Here is a 19,428-nt window from a genome sequence, read left to right on the forward strand (position 1 = left end):
GAACACACAACAAAAAGATGGTCTGTACCCCAAGGAGCTTATGATCTAAGCACAGATAAGACAAACAGATGGGAGAGTTCAAGTAAACAATGAGAGGTACAGGTCAGCATGGTAGGCAGTGGACTTTGCACATTAGCAGCCTAACTTAAGTTTTTCATAGGCCTCACTGCAACGGAGAATTTTGGGGAAGGATTTTAAGGTGAATAATGAGGTAGGTTTGCGAATATTTAAAGAGGGCAGCTCCCAATTGTGTGGGGCAGCATGGGAGAAAGCATGGACAAGCAGGCAGTGGAATCTGGCATCATGGAATGATTGGAGGTGAGAGTTAACATGTCAATAGTGAATGAGAGAAAATAGGGTGGGGATAGGCCATGAGGGGCCTTTAAAGAGAATACAGGCAGCTTATGTTTGATTCAATAGAGAAGGGAAGCCAGTGAAGGGATTCAAAGAGAGGAACGACATGGGTGAAGTGATGGGCTAGGAAAATCTTAGTATCCGCATTTTAAATGGATATGAGCAGGGCATGATTGAATTTGTTAAGGCCAGAGAGTAGGGTGTTCCAGTAACTGAGACATGAGTGATGAGAGCTTGAAGGAGAGTTTTGGCTGTGTGGATAGATGGGCTATATAGAGATACTATGCATAACGAATTGGTAAGATTTAGATTAGCCTGGATATGAAGCCTAGAGAAAGGTCGGAGTCGAAGATGACACCCATGTTACAGGCCTGAATGACAGGAAGGGTGGTAGTGTTATCAACAATGATTGAGAAAGAAAGAAGGGGGGAAGGGAGATTAGAAGCTTTATTTTAGCCATGTTTAGCTTGAGCGGGCAGCTAGATATCCTCAAGATCATCTCCAGGAGGCAGGTCATGGTTTTAGTTTGGACAGAAGGGGACAGGTCTGGAGTTGAGAGGCAGATTTGTGAGTTATCAGCATAAAGATAGTGGTTGAATTTGTGTTTGTGAATGAGATTACCCAGAGATAAAGTGCAGATGGAAAACAGAACAGAACCAAGGATGGAGCCCCCACATAAAGTTACAGGGTGGATGAGGATCCTCCAGAGGACATGCTGAAGGAGCGATTAGAGAACGAGGAGAGAAGAGAGTCACAGAAGCCAAGCAAGGACAAGATTTCAAGACTGTGTCAAAGGTAGCTGACAAGTCAAGGAGGACGAGGATGGAGTACTGGTTCTGAACTTTAGCTAGAAAGAGGGCATTAGAGATTTGGTAAGAACCATTTCAGTGAAATATAAGGGGCAGAAGCCAGATTGGAAAAGGTCTAGGGTAGAACTGGAGGAGAGGCACTCCAGAAGGCAATTGTAGACAAGAGCATTCAATGAGTTTATAGATAGATGGGGAAGTAGTTATAGGCAAGTGGGGTTAAGGATATTGTGTTTGGGGGTTTTTTTGAGATGGGAGAGACTAAAGCATGCATGTATGCTGGAGTCATAGTTCAAGGCAACTGCACTCATGTTTCTCTTCAGTGGTCCAGCAAGGACACCGTTCTCAGGCTGCCAGCTCCCCGGTCTGTCACCTTTCTTGGGTGGAGACCTCCCATCTCTCTCCCTTCTGACAAGGGTATCTCCAAGCTACACAGTTCCCTGCCTTCACTGTGTTGTTCCAGCACAGACAGGTTGTCCAAGGAATACCTATTTGTTTCTCTTCAGAGATGGTTAAAATGTAATTGCTACAGTTGTAAGTACCCCAGAGTTCTTTCTATGCAAGCCTACTTTAGAATAAAGGTAAAAAACTTTACAGATAGCGTACTGAAAACAAACAAGAAAAACCTTGCATGTATGCTAATAAGCTTACCAGACATCCCAATCCTAACATGGATTCTGACAGGAGCAGTCCTTCAGCCGCCATCACTACCTAAAGGGATTCCTTGTGGTTACTAGTTCATCACAGCTGCAGCTCAGAACAAGTTCTTAGTCCAGTGGTTCTCAACCTGTGGTCCAATCAGCTCACATCTGTGGCCCAGGTGACATCCTCAGGGCCATACAGGTAGTATATATATTGTGTGGATACGGCCCACGTCAACACAGAGCTGCATATACTGCCCACGATGGTAAATAGCTTGAGACCCACTGCCTTAGTCTTATGAGACCTCAGTAGTCCCAGTCCTTCCAACCCTACCTTAAGGACTGGGGCCCTCCATGGACCAGGGTTCTTGTCCATTTGGTGGTTCAAGAAGGCCCATAGCCAGATTAAAACCAGGCTATTTATCCAAAAATCCTCTTTTTCTGTTGGTCCCTGGAGAATCCTGTCAGAATTAGTACATACACATAGCTCTGCAAGGGGGTGGCTTCAAAGAGATGATAACAGAAGGAAGTACATCCCCCTGCCCCCACTAGAGAAGGTACATACAATGCCACAATAACACATGCACAGTTGTTTTTAATACAGTGTACCTCAAAGGTATTAACCTTAATTTGATAAGATTGAATTCATATAAAGTTAATCTTAATTCTGTAAGGTTTGTTTAGAATATTACAGGATATTGTCAGTCTGGCACAGCTTGAATTTGAAGACTGGTATAAGGCTAACAGGCTTATATACACAGATATGCTAAATCAGTATTTACTGATGATTGTAAAATTGTTCAGTTGTATTGGCATTTAAATGCCAATGATAGACACCTTTGAAAATTCTAGCATCTAATGACAATTGGCTATATGTGGGTAGACTCTGGTACCCCATGCAGAGCCTTATTGAAGTCAGGGCTATAGAATTTAGGTCCTGGTCCTGCAGCAAGTTCCATGTCTGCAGAAGCAGACAAGGTTCTATTTGTGCTGGAATCCCTTGCAGGATTGGGGCTTTAGTGAGAGAGGTTAAGTGATTTGCTTGAAGGCATAGAGAGATAACTGGTGTCTGAGTCAAGATTCAGAGTCATGATTTTCTGTCTCCTGTCTAGACGGTATTATCTCCTCCAAAGGTGCAGGCACTTAAACCAAATTTTTTTTGTAAACAGGATTATTTTTTTCAAGGTAGGATCAAGCAAAAGAGAAAGTGGGTCCGTGAAAAAGAAAATTCTTATTAAAGCACATTTTCAGTAGTCAAGAAAACCCAAGAAACTATTGGCCAGATTCAAAGTGTGAGCGTGTATGCGTATGCTTAACATTGTCTAAAATGAAAAGTCCTTTACCTATATTTAATGAAGTAGATTCACGTGGTTATGATGTTGCATACAATGGACTTCCATCTCAAACCATCCCTTACAAGTAGTCTTCCTTCCTCAAGAGTCAGTGTGGGGGAATTCAGGCTTCTTAAATCCTTCAAAACTGCATCTTCCAAACTCATTTGAGGCAGACCTTGAGCTCCGCTTCCTTTCCACTCAGCTCTGTAAACCTTCTGTAGATGCATACCTTCTTCTACATGAGAGAGGTTCTACGTGACCCCACAGCTGCACTCTTCTTGTTCTTCACTGATGACAGACTGCATCTGCTGGGATCATCTATCTCCTCGTTTGTGACAAAATCAAATCAGTGGATGTTAAGAATATGCTGTAAATTTTAATATTGAAAACTGTTTAGTTTCCTCTCCTCAGCTGTTCAACGGCCATGTTTCTGCTCCGTATAACAGGGTTGTAATCACCACCACATTAAACAATAAATATCCTGTCACCTACACAGAGGCCGTTGAAGACACTGAATACCATTGACAAGACCGATTCAACATGTGACTACTTCAGTTATAGAACATCTTGCCGTCAACCAGTTACCCAGATAGAGAACTCTTCACCCATTAGATGTCATTACCATCTACCTGCAGTGTCAGCTGGTCATTTGTTTCCATTTTATAGGTACTTCTATTTATCACCAATTATCTTAAGTCCCATAGTTTCTGCATTAGCTTTAGTTGGTCAGTACTGTCTTCAAATAAGGAAATATCATCCACATATTCAAGATCCTCAAATTTCACCCCTTCTACTTGACCTCCATCAGCTTTGTTATCAGTTTATTAAAATACTAGATAATATGGGGGAGAGCGAGAGAGAGAGAGAACACGCATTCCTGGAATACTCCTGATTCTACTGAAAACCAGTCTAATACAACCACTGACCCTCACACAACTAAATGTACCATGGTAGAGTTCCTCCAATAAGCATGCTACGTTGTCAGACGCCCTATACTGACATAACAGTACCCAGGGTGCATCATCTGATCGATGCACTGATTCAAAAAGTGGCTGCAAAAATCTCTGTAAACACAATGTTAACTTTCTTTTGCTACTCCAGTCATTTTTCAGTGACATTCCACAAGGCAAACATAGCATGAATTTATTCCTTGGGGCATTCCGCACCAAAAAATTAAAAATTCTGTGCACAATATTTTAAAATTCTGCAAAATTTTGCACTTTTTGTCAAAATAACTCTACATAGTCACGCCAGTTTCAATTATTTTAGTAATTTATTTCAAAATACCTGTCAGCAAGTATGCCTGTAACAATACAGACACCCCCACAAATTCCCTGAGGAGTAGAGAGTTAAAGAAAACCCTATGACATCCCAGTTCCTTTTTCTCTGCCCCGCCCTCTCCCCCGCCCCCAACCCAGGGATCCAGAGTGAGAAAGAGACTGATGCTCAGTCCCAGGCTTGCACAGAATTTCCTGCGTGCTGCCCTCTTCTTCCCTCAGGGCATGCTGGGAACTGCAGCTGCCAGGAACCCTCTAGCTCTCTCTCCTTCCTCCCAGCAGTGTTTTCTGTGTGAGCTAGGCTCTGCTGGGTCCAGTGGCCCCTAGTGGCAGCTAGCAGCACAGCAGCCCATTTCTGGGGAGGGCAGAAATTCTGCATGCACGTTAATTTCTGCAAAATTCTGCATTGTGCCGTGGCACAGAATTCCCCCAGGAGTAATGGATTGTAGATCAACCTGTACAGAGGCCATATTGGTTGTTTGTCATATTAGGGTTGAAACAATATTTCAATCTGTTCAGTAGTATGATCATAAACCATCTTCCCTGGGATGGACAGACAGGGTTATTCCCCTATAATTTGCTCAAGTTTGAGCCTCTCCCTTTTTAAAGTAAGGGATGATGCAGCCCCTTTTTCAGTCTTCTGGAATGTTACCAGTTTCCCTAACTTTTCGATTATGAAGCCAGTGAACTAAATCCAAACCTCCACTCTTTTTTAGCAGTTCTCCAGAAATTTTGTTAAGGTCAGATGCTTTAATTTCATAATTGTGTGACTGCAAATATCACTTCCTTTAATGTCACCATCCTGTTTTCTGCAAGGTTCATTTTTGGATTAAGTTTTAGTGTACATCTTGGTGGGGAGCTGTTGATTATTTAACAAAAATGTCCACACCAACTGTTATATTGTGCATCAATATCCTGGCAATATTTTCAGTTTTTGTCCTTAATTCGCAGAAGTCACGGGAATGGACAGCCAGTTAGGACATTCAGAATCTCAAAGATGCATTCCTGGTCATGTCTTGGAGGGTCTCTCAGTGCTCTGCATTATATTTTTCCACCATTGATTATGGTCAGTCCAACAGGCCCTTGTAACTGCTCATTCAAGTTATTTCTTTTCTTCTGTTGTGCATTTCCTTTTCTCTTACATAAGAATGACCATATTGGGTCAGACCAAAGGTCTCTTCGCTAACTCTCTTCTGATCTTCCAGTACATCCATTCTACACTGCATCTTTTTTTTTTTCTTTCCCATAATTTGGTATCATCTATAATCCAACACTGCTTTTTAATGCTCCTTAGTCCTAGTCATTCTCCAGCAGTCTCTGAAATAAAATCCCAAAATGAAGTCCACTATTCCTCTGCAGTAGACCGCTAGTCATCCAATATAGAATATTTATTGGAAGTTGATACTGCATAATTCTTATCAATCATTTCGTCATGAAGCTTATCAGTACTGAAGCATTTTGATGCAGTAGGTACCAGTCTCTGAAACTTGGTTCAGAGGAACATCATTGTTACTATTAGTAGTCAATCAGATTCTGGAGCTAGATCAGCACTTCTAAATATACTTACATCCAGGATGAGTTTAATCGGGTTTCTGAACTGGAACATGATCTAAGGTTGCATTGTTGCCAGACGGATGTCAAAATGTACATTTATGGCAATTCCTGTGGCAGAACCAGGTAGCATTAAAAATAGTCCATGTGTTGAAGCAAATTCTAATTGACACGCACTATTATCTGATTTCTCTTACAATAAGGTGTGTGGCCCCAGTACCAATTCAAATCTAGTTGTCTAATGACCAGTTCTTGTGTTTATATTTCCTAAAATAACAATATGATGTTGAAATGAAGTGCTTGATAAGTCTTCTAGCGTGGCATAAGAAGCATCTTTTACATCATCAGGCTTTACAGCAGTGGCTTTCATTCTGAAGACCAGTGATAATCTGAAACATTTGCTGTTTTAGAGAGTTGGCTGTCATGTAATGTAGTTCCTCACTTCTACCTGACTTAAAATAAATGTTTTCCTAATATGCAACTATTGTAGATGCCATGACATTTTTATGTTGTTGTGAAGAGGAGAGAAGTGGTCCATAAGACAACCTTTCTATTAAAATAGGGTTTATGCTAGGAAAAAGTTTTACCACACTTCATAGGAATCCTCGCAGTATTTTCCATTTTTGTCCTTAATTGACAGAAGTCATGGGAATGAATGTCCAGCTAGGACATTCAAAGTCTCAAAGATGAAATTCTGATCAAGTCTTTGATGTTTCCTGAGGGATTTCTAACCAATTATTATTCCCCATCCCCAAATATTTTTCTCATGGATGCCAGGAAAATTACTATAAATGAGCTACGCAGTGGGGAAAGGGCAGTTTTCCCATGCTTGAGGGGTGGCCCAGACACATCAGCAGTCCTGTGTTGCTGTGCGGCAGCATGAGAGCATCTAGCTGATGCTGTCTGAGAACTTGGACAATATGAGAAGAGCTCTGAGCAGCCCTTCCGATAGGGAAATGGGTACAAACAGGACAGGTAAAACTGGGGAGAAAAGGGTCTTTTCTACAGCTGCCCCTGAGCTTACCTTATTTAAAATATCCTCCTCTCATTGCCTTTAATGGGGCTAAAGCCAAGTTTCCTTCAGTAAAGGTGGTTGCGATTTCCCTACACTTTTTTTCATGTGGAAGTGTGGTTGCCCTGAGTAAAGAAGGCTGCCAACTCATTATTTGTGGTGCGACTGAAACTAGGCTGCCCTCAACTCAGGGGCGGCCATCTTCCCTAGTTAGGATAAGGTAGTGTGGAGATCAGGAGGAGGCTAAGAGAGTGCGGAGGAAGCAGAGAGGGAAAATAGTAAGGGTGGATCTTGTAAAGGGCAAGGAGGGATATAATGGGGGCAACAAGGGGGTAGACACTGTGGAATATGAAGTGGGGAGGAAAAACTGGGTTGTGTAAGGAGAGAGATGTAGAAAGGAAAGAAGCAGGATAGTACTCCTGGGGGAATTCTGCGCCAAAAAATTAAAAATTCTGCACACAATATTTTAAAATTCTGCAAATTTTATTTGTTAAAATAATGCACTATAATCCTGCTGGTTTCAATAATTCTGGTAATTTGTTTAAACTACAATACAATGGATGAAGAATGGGAGTGGGGAGCATTGGAGGAAATCCCCAACCCCCCTCTGTCTAATAGTAATGGAGCTAGTATTGACCCTTTAGTCAACAAATATATGCAGCCACACGCTCAGTGTTACATCATAGGCAACTGAAGTACAAGTGAGGGCTGGGGACTCAAACTCGCAATTTATATTGGCTACTGACGATCTCCAGAAAGGTCAGTAGCAAACAGTTCATGGAGCACATTTTGATAAAAAAATTCAGTCCAAAAATGTAAACCAGTTCTAATCAGTAAAGCACCATAAGCATTTATACGGCCACACTGTCCTTTACACCACTCTGGCAATGTAAAGGAGCCTTAAAATTTTAACACCTTTTTATACTCCTTGGGAATTCACTGGGAACAATTAACTAAGCAGGCAGGCTGTTACATTCTGCTCTGCGTGAGGGGACAGAGGCTGCCTCACACCTACCTCCCCAGAAACACCCCAAAGCCCTGCCCGTCCATGCTGAGGGCGCCACAATAGCAAGCAAGAGGGACAGAGTATCTGTCTCTCTCTCACACATGACTTCCCAGCCCTCCTATCCCAGCAGTGATTTGAGTGTCTACCAGCTGCTCCAGGTGCCCAAACTGACCTGCCTGTACTGCCAGGGAGGGGCTTGTGACCACTCTTGCGGCTTCCCTTTGCTTCCCCATCAGAAGTCATTTTTCTGTGGGGAAGCAAAGAAATCTGCGGGGGCCATGAATTCTGCGCATGCGCAGTGACACAGAATTTCCCCCCCCCCGAGTAATGATAGCAATAAAGTATGGGGATGGACAGGGAAGGGATGGCAGCTCCTCCACTCTAGGGCTTAGGAATGTTTTTTAGGTTCTCTCTCAGAAGCTAGCAGGGATACTCACATTTCACATGTGCTTGTCACATTAGATTTTGAGCATGAAAATAATCAGACTTAGGGTACAGGTGGCTTCCATCTAAAGATTAAAAAACTTGACGGGAAATGAAAACAAATCCCAGATTTTAATTCATCTTTCTTGACATCTGACTCATGATTTTAGACTATTAGGGATTGGCTGTAGTGCATCCATGCAGATGGCTCCCTCTCTGTGGGCACAGGGTCTTGATAAGTCTCTTAAGGCTGGAAATCCTCATCCTTTCCCATCTCCACACCCTGGGTGGTTAAAATACATTGAAAACAGGGTGAGCAGCTCTCACCAACCAGTTGAGCAGGAGCAGCTGCAAGGAAGTGGTCCTTGCATAAGCCAGGGAATGGAGAAGGAGCTTTCCCTGCTTTTAGCAGAAGAGGGGGAGCCACTCCCTCTCTTTAATCTCTGTGTGGCTCCCCTCAGATTCTTCCCCCTGAGGTAATAGGGTAAAGCAGGGGTGGGCAAAACACGGCCCATGCGCTGGATCCGGCCTGTCTAACATTTCTGTCCGGCCTGCCATGACTAACATTTCCATCTGGCCTCTTCTGCCCCCTTGCAATCTCTGATTCCGGGCTGCTAAAAGTCCCATGGTGCAGCCTGCACCTTGCACCCCCTCCCACACCCCAACCCCCAGCCGCAGGTCAGAACCCCCTCCTGCACCAAAACTCCCTCCCAGAGCCCACACCCCTCACCCTCTCCTGCACGCCAACACTCTGCACCAGCCTGGAGCACCTCCTCCATTAATATAGTAGAAATATGCGGCCCATGACAACTTATCAAAATATGTGGAGTGGCCCCCCTGCGAAAATTATTGTCCACCCCTAGTGTAAAGGGAACTCTGTCAGGGATATTTCAGGAAGATCTCTTGCACATCATACCTCTCCATAAGGTTTCTGTAGGTAAGGACTCCCCCCCAACCCCCCCCCAAAGGGCAACTAAACCACCAAAACGGCAGGAAGAGACAAGGTGAAAGTATCAGAGGGGTAGCTATATTAGTCTGTATCCACAAAAACAGTGAGGCATCCAGTGGCACCTTTAGAGACTAACAGGTTTATTTGGGCATAAGCTTTCGTGGGTAAAAAAAAAAAATCCACTACTTCAGATGCATGGAGTGACAATTACAGATGCAGGCATAAATATAATGGCCCATGAAGAGAAGGGAGTTACCTTACAAGTGGCGAACCAGTGTTGACAAGGCCAATTCAGTCAGGGTGGATGTCCACTCCCAATAATTCATGAGGAGGTGTCAATACCAAGAGAGGGAAAATTGCTTTTGTAATGAGCCAGCCACACCCAGTCCCTATTCAAGTCAAATTAATGGTGTTAAGTTTGCAAATGAATTGTAGCTTTGCAGTTTCTGTTTGAAGTCTGTTTTTGAAGTTTTTTGTTAAAGGATGGCTACTTTTAAATCTGTTATTGAATGTCCGGGGAGATTGAAGGGTTCTCCTACTGGCTTTTGTATGTTGCCATTCCTGATGTCTGATTTGTGTCCATTTATTCTTTTATGTAGAGACTGTCTAGTTTGGCCAATGTACATGGCAGAGGGGCATTGCTGGTACATGATGGCATATATCACATTATTAGATGTGCAGATGAATGAGCTCCTAATGGTGTGGCTGATGTGATTGGGTCTCCTGATGGTGTCGCAAGAGTAGATGTGGGAACAGGGTAGGCAACAGTTTGTTACAGGGATTGGTTCCTGGGTAGTGTTTCTGTGGTGAATATTTGCTTCAGGTTTGGGGGCTGTCTGTAAGCGAGGACTGGACTGCCTCCCAACGTCTGAGAGAGTGAGGGATCGTTTTCCAGGATAGGTTGAAGATCGCTGATGTGCTGGAGAGGTTTTTAGCTGGGGGCTGTACGTGATGGCCAGTGGTGTTCTGTTATTTTCCTTGTTGGGCCTGTCCTGTAGTAGGTGATGTCTGGGTATCCGTCACACTCTGTCAGTCTGTTTTCTCACTTCCCCCGGTGGGTATTGTAGTTAATAATGCTTGATAAAGATCTTGTAGATCTTTGCCTCTGTCTGAGGGATTGGAGCAAATGCAGTTGTATCTTAGGGCTTGGCTGTAGACAATGGATCATGTGATTGTCCTGGATGGAAGCTAAGGCAGCAACACAGAAGTAAAGGTGGCATGGTATAATATTGCCATCCTTGCTTCTGCTGGTGGGGCACTGCCTTCAGAACCGAGCACCGGGCCAAAAGCTCCGCTCTCTGGCCACCCAACTCTGAAGGCAGCGCAGAAGGGTGGCAATACCACAACCCCCCTAAAATAACCTTGCAGCCCCCTGCAACTCTCTTTTGGGTCAGGACCCCCAATTTGAGAAAAGCTGGTCTCCACCATTAAATCTGTATTGTATAGGGTAAAAGCACACAAAAGACCAGATTTCATGGTGGGACACCAGATTTCACGGTCCGTGATGCGTTTTTCATGGCTGTGAATTTGGTAGGGCCCTATCCATAAAGGATAAAGTGATGCAAAACTGCATTTTGGTCTTGTTACCACCACTAGTTCACATTGACACAATATATCTTCCAAAGAACACTAAGTATGATTGCCACCTTTTTAGTTTTACCCATAATCATTCCCTAGTAATGTCCAATAGTGCTGAATATTGCCCTTAGGCACTTTTTTTTTTTTTTTTTGGTGTTGGGGGCGGGGAGGGAGACATGCATGTCCACCACCTTTTCTTGGTAAAACTGTAGTGAGAGTGTGGTTAGATTCAGTAGATTCTAATCCCCTTCAGTATTTATCCTCACCCTGAGAGTTCCAGCAAGCATACCAATGTGGATGGATTTTTAATTACGTGGAACCTATTGAGTAGGAATTGGTGACAAAGGGTTTATTAAGCTATAGGTTATGTACAGAGCACCTTTGTTTCTTTCTATTAGATGTCCACACCCAGTGCTATCTCCTTTAGAAGTACCATCTGTGCTCTTGAACTGATGCATTTTACCAGTAACCCTGCTGTTCTGAGAAATTGATTAGGATCACACAATTTCACTTAATGTGTGCAGTAAGCAGTGTTTCAATACAAGAGGACCACAACTCCTGATCTGAACCTGAAAAGACAGACATTTAGAAAAGAGGGAGGATCTTTACATACAGAAGAAGAAAGAGGCAGAGGAAGTGAGGCCAAGGGAGGGGAAAGGATGTGGAAAGGAGTACTAGTCTAAAATTGTTTCCCCCTAATATTGGTATCCACTAAACTTACACAATTAGAAATGTCTAGACTTTCAGAGTTTAGAGATGAACTATGCTGTGCTTTTAGTATGCTAAAAATTTAGACAGTTTTGTTAGCTGGTGATACCGGTATTTATGGCTTCAAATAAGAAACTAGCATGGGATGCCTTTATTTGTACATCCAAGCAGATTATTCATAAAGGTGATTTGACAGAGTTGTTGCATTTTCTCTGAATGCACAGAATGTTCACAGTCAGGAAATCTATTTTTACAGTGTATTGTAAAACATCATATAAGAATACTAAGGCTAAGTTGATACTGGACAAAAGACACAGGAGCAAAATCTAGAGAGGCAAATTAATATCATGATTGTTCTTTTGTCTGGGATTATTTTATTCTGGAAGAGCTTGAGGATACTATGTCATTAGAAGAAAGTAAAAACTACCATGTCGAGTGACTTTGCGCAATTCTGATGTTAAAATATTAGGAAAGGAGAACTTTTGGAGTAGAAAGAAAAATTGTTCGAAATGTTACTTAAAGATGTACTGTGGTATTTGAATGAGAGAGCTTGAAGTTAATTTTATATTTGATCTTCATTTGCCATTTGTCTGTACAAAAAATCTTTTGTGGCTAACAGTTAATTTGCTTTCTAGGAAAGTGGATACTAACTAAGGACTACATAATTAATAGTGTTGAAAGTGGCAGATGGCTTGATGAAACAACTTACGAATGGGGATATAAAATTGAAAAAGGCTCCCATTATTCACCTCAAATGCAATCTGCACCTAAAAGATGGCGCGAAGAACTAACATGCTCTGGTGCTTTAGGGGCCTTCCACAGATGGAAAGTTATCCTCCTTGTGAAAGAAGGAGATAAACGAAGGGATTCTATTACAAGGTAGGATGATACTACTTAAAGTTGAAATAATGAATGATAAAGTAGTTGATATAGCTGAATTACATTGTTGTTCTCCCTCTCCCATCCCAATTAATTTGGTCCGCAACAACTCCCAGTGCTTTAGTCCGCGTGGCATACTGTTCCACATATTTATAATAGTTGGAACAGTAAAAATTGCTGGTTTTTCTCTTCCAGTTTAGTTTCTTTTGACTTAGTACTATTACCACATTGTTAACTATAGCACTTATGGTTTTATGCATATTTTAAATTAATAGCCTAGGAAGACTTCCTCTGCCCCTCACCCTGATTTGTTCTTAGCCATATCCTCAGAGTTCATGCTCATTAGCAACATTCTTTTATTTTTCTGTGGTACTGAAATGAAATGTCCAGAACCATATTTCATTTGTGTAATGAAGCTTTCTTTGAGTTGTATGTTACAATCTACTATGTATCTAGCATTTTGTTAACTTTGATAAATGTTTAGATATGAAAATACCATTAAACTGTTCCATTACTAACTGTTCCATTATTATTATTTTTAAAATAAGGGCATCTTGGTCTAGTTCCACGTTTTTCCCCTCACTATTTTTGGTCCCCTCCTCCCCCAAAACTGTAATGCCTAAATGCTCATGTTGAACTTGGAGAGGCGGGATGTGTGATAAAAGGGCAAGGAATACAGTTAGATCTGTGGTGATCTTAGTCTATTGTGAAACTACCCCCCTTTTCTCTGGGATGGCAACTTGTCTTTTATTATATGAGAGTGGCAATCCTAGAGGAAAACAAGACTGTCTCATAGGTAAGAGTGAAATAATATGCTAAGTATGGTTCGACATATTGTAAAGCCACATTCTGACTGACTTGGGCCGTTTTTGTGTCACACTCATGCAGCAGCTCCCCAATGGTATGCTGCTGCAGCCTCAGAACTGAAAAAACACAAAAACTTACTTGCATCATGGTAAATAGGGAAGATTCAAAAGGAAGGGGACAGAGATGATAAAGGAGTGGATGGGAGGAGAAGGAACTGAAGGAAAAAATGAGTTTAAAAGTGCTCAGTTGGCCTTTTGGGATCTCTAGCCACTTCTATCCCACTTTCTGTTTTAAAACAAACCTGGTCGTCTTTAATATTTTAAGACCTAGTTCTGAGATGCTGTCATAAATATAAAGGAAAGAGTAGCATAAAATCCCTCCTTGGCAGGTGTACTGAAGTGCCTTACCTGGAAGGGGTTAAATAGTTCAATAACCTAGTTGGCACCTGACCGGAAGGACCAATGAGAAAAGAAGATACTTTCAAATCTGGGGGGGGGGAGGATTTGTTTTTTGTTCTCTTTGTTGTTCCCTCTCTGGATGGAGGGAGAGACCAAGCAGGTACAACATCTTCTGAAAACATACTTGGAATGATCCATCTAAAATTACAGAAATTGTAAGGAAGGCAAGGAAATGCATTGGGTTATCTTTTGTTTTGGCTTGTGAGTTTTCCTATGCTACAAAGGTAGTTTTATTCCTGTTTTTGTCACTGTGAAGCTGAGTCCAGAGGGGAGTCCTCTGTGTTTTAAATCTTTTTATTACCCAGTAAAGTTACCTTCCATCCTGATTCTCCAGGTGTAATTCTTTTACTTTTTTTCTTTATTATAAAGTTCTTCTTTTAAGAACCTGATTGATTTTCAGTGTTCTAAAGACAAGGGTCTGGTCTGTGCTCACATTGCTAACCAATTAGTTGGTATATATTGTTCTCAAGCCTCCCCAGGAAAGGGGGTAGAGGGGCTTGAGGAGATATTTTGGGGGGGAATAGGGATTCCAAGTGACCCTTCCCTGGATTTTTGTGTAAAACACTTGGTGGTGGCAGCAATACCGTCCAGGGACAAGGAAAGCAATTTGTGCCTTGGGGAAGTTTTAACCTAAGCCTGTAGAATATAAGCTTAGGGGGTCTTTCATGCGGGTCCCCACATCTGTACACCAGAGTTCAGAGTGGGGGGAAAACCCTGACAGATGCATATGTTTTAATAAAGTGAACTGAAAGTGGCCATTGGACCACATCCTGCTGCTGACAGGGCAGGTAGGCTTCTGAAGGATAGGAGTGAGTGAGAAGGATCTTAACACTCAAAAGTTATGATAAAGTTTCTAGTAAAATATAGGGCATAATACCTGCTCCTCATGTTTATTAAATTTATTTTTTTAAATTAAAAAAACCTCATTCCAATATCTAGTTAAGTCATTAGTGCATCAGGTGGTTATTGTTGCACTACTTGGGTCGTTGAAGGAATTCTGCCTTCAGCCTCATGTCCCACAACTAATGATATATGTTAAAAGCTTTATGATCTGCACCTTCTTGTGACTTATTGCTAGTTATCAGTGTCTGCTAAAGACTCTCCCTTCCTTACACCAAGCAAGTTTGAGCTCAAGCATCTATTAGGTAGTCAACAAAGGCTCTGAGATTAAAGCCCCATTACACTAGGCCTAGGTGTAGACATGGTCCTGGCTTGAAAAGCTTATATTCTAAAAAGACAAACAGTATAAAAGGGTTGTGGAGGAGATGCTATACAATAGTATATGCACATATACCTGTCATATTTGATTTTTTTTTTTTCTCTAGGCTTAGGGGTAAAGAAGCAGGAAGAAATTAAGAGTAGGTCAGTACTCTTGCTGCAATTACAACACTTGGGCAGGCAGGGGGAAAGCAAATATGACTCATATATGAGCATATAGAAAGAATCCTTGTAGGGATTTAAAGGAAGATAGGGTAATAGTCTGACATATCAGTTTGGAGAGTGATCACGGCTGCAGCTTTCATCCAAGTCATTTTCTAAAGCAGATTGAAATCCAACTTAATTTTATATTTGTAATCCATTGTCATTTAACAGCAGGTTCCTCTGTCAGATTAATCTCTATAGATCAAACAGTAGAGATCTGAAAATCCCAGCTCCTGCTCATATGAGACCAACGTAATTCCCCTGAAGACAAAACCAAATTTTTTCATTCTTATATGGCCTAAGCTCCTTACAGGTCTCATGTAGCTCTCTAAAACTACCTCAAGGCAGGCCGTAATAACCACTAGTCTTTTCTCCTCGAGGTCTTTTGATCCTCATATCAACATTAACCTAGGTTACTACTAGACTGAAACTTCCTTTTCTTTTTCCTTGTAAGTAGGTAGTCAGCCTGCATCCAGAAATTGTGGGCTATGACCCCATTCCAAAAGAGAGAGAACCATTAGCATCTAGTTTATTAAGTTGTATATGGTTTCTCCTTTCTTGGCAGGGGGAAACTGAGCTGTCCTGTGCCCTTCTCAAACAAAATGTGTTAAGTATTGCTTTAATGGCAGAGGATATAAACAAGCCAATTTCCTTCTTGTCAGGGAAAGTAAACAGCCACTATTCCTGACCTGTGGCTTTAGCATTCCACTACAAGTTATCATTGTTCCACTTCCTCTTTCTTTGTTGCTGTCCAAGCGAGACACAGTTGACTACCTTTCCTTTTAGCTTGCCAACTAAGGTGCTCTTTACAAAATGAGACAAGTTTTCTTCCCTCATCCTCAGTGTCTGGGTACATACATCCTGCAGCATTTCTGAAAGACATTCTGTTCTCTCGCTGGAATCTTAACCTGGTTCTGCAAATCCCTATTTGTTAAGAATGAAAGTAACCTTTAATAGCAACTACATCAGCAAGACAAATGAACTGGGAGCTGTATGCATCGGGGAATCTGTATTTTTTCCCAAGACATTACCATACAACAACCTGGGCATCCCTTTACTTATGCATAAAAGCATTGCAAGGCAGATATTTTGCTTTCTGAAAACATAGCTTTCAGTCAAGTGTCCTACAGGTGCCAGTAACTTTTAAAAAGGATTGATTTTTCTCTCTCTATCAGCTGTACATAACACTACTATTTATTTGTTTGTTCTCTTCTGCTTTTCTCCAATTATGACTAACTTAGCGTGTGTGTGTGTGTGTGTGTGTGTGTGTGTGAGAGAGAGAGAGAGAGATAAAAGTAGGTGATCTTTTCTTAGAAGTATAAATTGCAGCAGTGTACCTTTTTGAAGTTGTGTATGGGGAAACAATTACAGGTAGCAGGCCAGAAACATTAACTGAGCTGTCTGGGTATTACATTAGGTGTGACTAACTGTACTGCTGTGGAGTCATTCCTGCAGTGTAGGTATATCTTATGAAAGTTCCAATTTACAGGTAAGGAAAACAATACCCCATTTTCAGTAAATCCCTCTTTATTTAGATAAAGATCCACTAATTCACTTGAGCTGTATTGCAATAAACCATAGTTACTGTAATACTAACTTTGATCTTTATAAAAATGCACTTGTAGAAGCTTCCTAAAAGATGAAGAAAATTAGTATTCTCTTCTAAACTGAGAAGACAGTTCTGTCTAGTTGGGTTACCTACTTATCTCAGGGCTCTGAAGTGCTCAGTTAGCCTACTAAGGAAGGAAGTGTGACTTCATACCTGCCCATTTTCTGTTAATTTTGGGTGCATTGTAGCTTGTGAGCATTAAAAAATACTTTTAAAACAAATTTACAGTAAATACATATTTTAAACTGTATTATTATTATTATTAATATTCTTTTTAAGAGTTCTAGAAGCTGGAAAGGCAATTATATATCCACCACAAAAGGAAGTGAGAGCTGTTACTCATGTATTCACTGATAATAAAAGTGTCAGCATAGAGAGAGAGAAACATCTCTTTGAGGCTCCATATTATCCTGTGCAATACATAGGGGATTATCTTTTTGAGGTAAGTAAAATAAATATTCTTAACTGAAATTAATGCTTCATTAATAGTGGATTGTCAAAGTTGCAATATGTTCTAATCAATAAACAAAAGTGAAAGGGATGCTGTCAACTTAATTTTTTAAAATGCACTAGTGTGTTTTTGTTTTGTGTTTTTTTTTAAATTCTGATCACCTTTTAAATAGCATGTGCTAACTTTTGGGTTTTTTTTTTTTAAATGTCCTTGAGAAGATTGTGTATAGCCAGGTTTTCTGTTCTGCTTTTGGTTGGGTCTGATAGCAACACCACCAAGCACCCTCTTTCTCTGTGCACACACCTGCCTACTATCTCTTCAATTGCTGCTTATTCACTGCTGTTACTTGTAAACATACTGTTAGAGCTACAGGTATACACTTTGAGCAGTTCATGAAAGCGATGCAACTGACAAAACAATGAAACTAACTATTCACAAAATGCCAAATGAAAACTCTTTTTTCCCCTGTAATTGTTTTTCTAGTATCTAAGTACAAAAATGTCAAATGGAAGTGGATTTTTTTCAAGTCTGACAATGTCTACTTAACTGCATTAAAACTGTACCTTCACGCTTCAAACATCAGTTTAGTGATTTACCTTCCCCGCCCCCATGCATGAACTCATAACTTACCCTGCATTTTCGTCCAGATCATATAACATTTTAGCATAATTTGTAAAGATTCAGAAACTTACTGAAAGCAAAGGCAGCTTGCCAGTGGTTAATTTGGACCAGTGCCTAGTAATATTGTAGCAGTTATGAAACTGAAAAGGGACTCAAAATTGGTAGGTTCACAACTTCGTGTCTTGCTTTTCACTCAGCACTTTGCGAAGCTAAGTCTTTAGTACAGTTTTAGGGAAAAAAAGTGATGAATGTTCCACAATACTATGTGAAAGACCTGGAGCCATGTCTGCACTACAGGAACTATATAATATGTTGGTATAACATGGTAGCGTAGACACAGCCTACAGCAACAGAAGGGATTTTTCCATTATTGTAGGAGTATCACCTCCTTGAACAACAGTACCTAGGCTGGCGGAAGCATTTGGGGGTTAAGTCAGTATGGCTACAGCGCTTAGGGGTGTGGATTTTTCACACCTATGAGTACCACAGATCTTTTGACATACATTTTAATTATAGAGTAGGCCTTAGTCTGCTCTCAGTTTCTGCTCTGTAACGTTGGCCTAGGAATGTTTTCTAGAAAAGAAGTGCAGTTGTGAACATGGTACATTTGAATCTTGCTCCCATTGAGGTCAATGGTAGAACTCCCCTTTAATTTCGTTGTAGCTGGATACAGCCTGGACTCCTGCAGGGAGTGTTCCATGCTGACTTGGATTGATTCTGTAGTCCAGTTAGGATCTGCCTTATTTGTCCGAAGGAGGAGTTAGTTATCCAGTCCTTTTAGGCCAGGGAAAATTGTGGCCGCAGCATGAGGCTTAGAGGAAGATGATATGTAAGGAAGAAAGGATGCAGAATATTTCCATGCTAGGAATCTAATGTGGTATTTATATGCAACCTTACGATGATAAACCAGCATGCAACAGAGAGATATTTTATTAAGAGAACTTTCAAGTATCTAAGTGGTTATAAACTGTGACATATTTAGACTTTTGGCACCTAACAAGGTGCCACAAGTCCTCCTTTTCTTTTTGCGGATACAGACTAACATGGCTGCTACTCTGAAACCTATACTTAGACTTTGTCTGTTAGATCACAAATAAATAGAGGACAGGTGTAGGGAACAGACTCAGTTTAAAGGCCTTGTAAAGGAGAATTCTTTTTTGAGTAGCCTATTCATATTCACACTTTCAGAATAGCCGTGCCTGTTGGAGCACCCTTGCCCCCCTCCGGCATCTCCCCTCTCTGTCGCTGAACATTTTGATGGCAAGGCTATAAAAGGGGGTGCTGTACTTCAGGAGCTTCTGTTACTTCTAACTGTGACAGCAGATTGATCAGGAAACTCACTGGATCTTTCGGACCTGGCTTCATTGGAACGGATTGGTCTCAGTACCACCTTAGCTATTTAGTTATCCGGTCAGTCTAGTTAAGTTAAATCAATGTTTCTGAACTGTTGGAACTGGCGTTCTCTGAGAATACTGCTGCATATTTACATTTTCCACCCTCCTTCCACAAATGAAGTGAAGACTCGGAGGAAGAGGGGATGTG

General features: G+C 41.3%; 1 protein-coding gene across 1 annotated transcript in view; it reads left to right on the forward strand.

Annotated features, from left to right (window-relative positions):
- The window catches only part of SLF1 (SMC5/6 complex localization factor 1), a 66,251-nt gene that overhangs the window by 2,366 nt on the left and 44,457 nt on the right, over positions 1-19,428 (forward strand). Inside the window, exons 4-5 of the mRNA XM_074952852.1 lie at positions 12,275-12,518; positions 17,094-17,256. Of these exons, the coding sequence (XP_074808953.1) occupies positions 12,275-12,518; positions 17,094-17,256 (407 nt within the window). The remainder of the gene's footprint in view (positions 1-12,274; positions 12,519-17,093; positions 17,257-19,428) is intronic.

This window comes from Natator depressus, chromosome 5 (assembly GCF_965152275.1).
Source record: "Natator depressus isolate rNatDep1 chromosome 5, rNatDep2.hap1, whole genome shotgun sequence".
In the NCBI taxonomy this organism is placed as follows: domain Eukaryota; kingdom Metazoa; phylum Chordata; order Testudines; family Cheloniidae; genus Natator; species Natator depressus.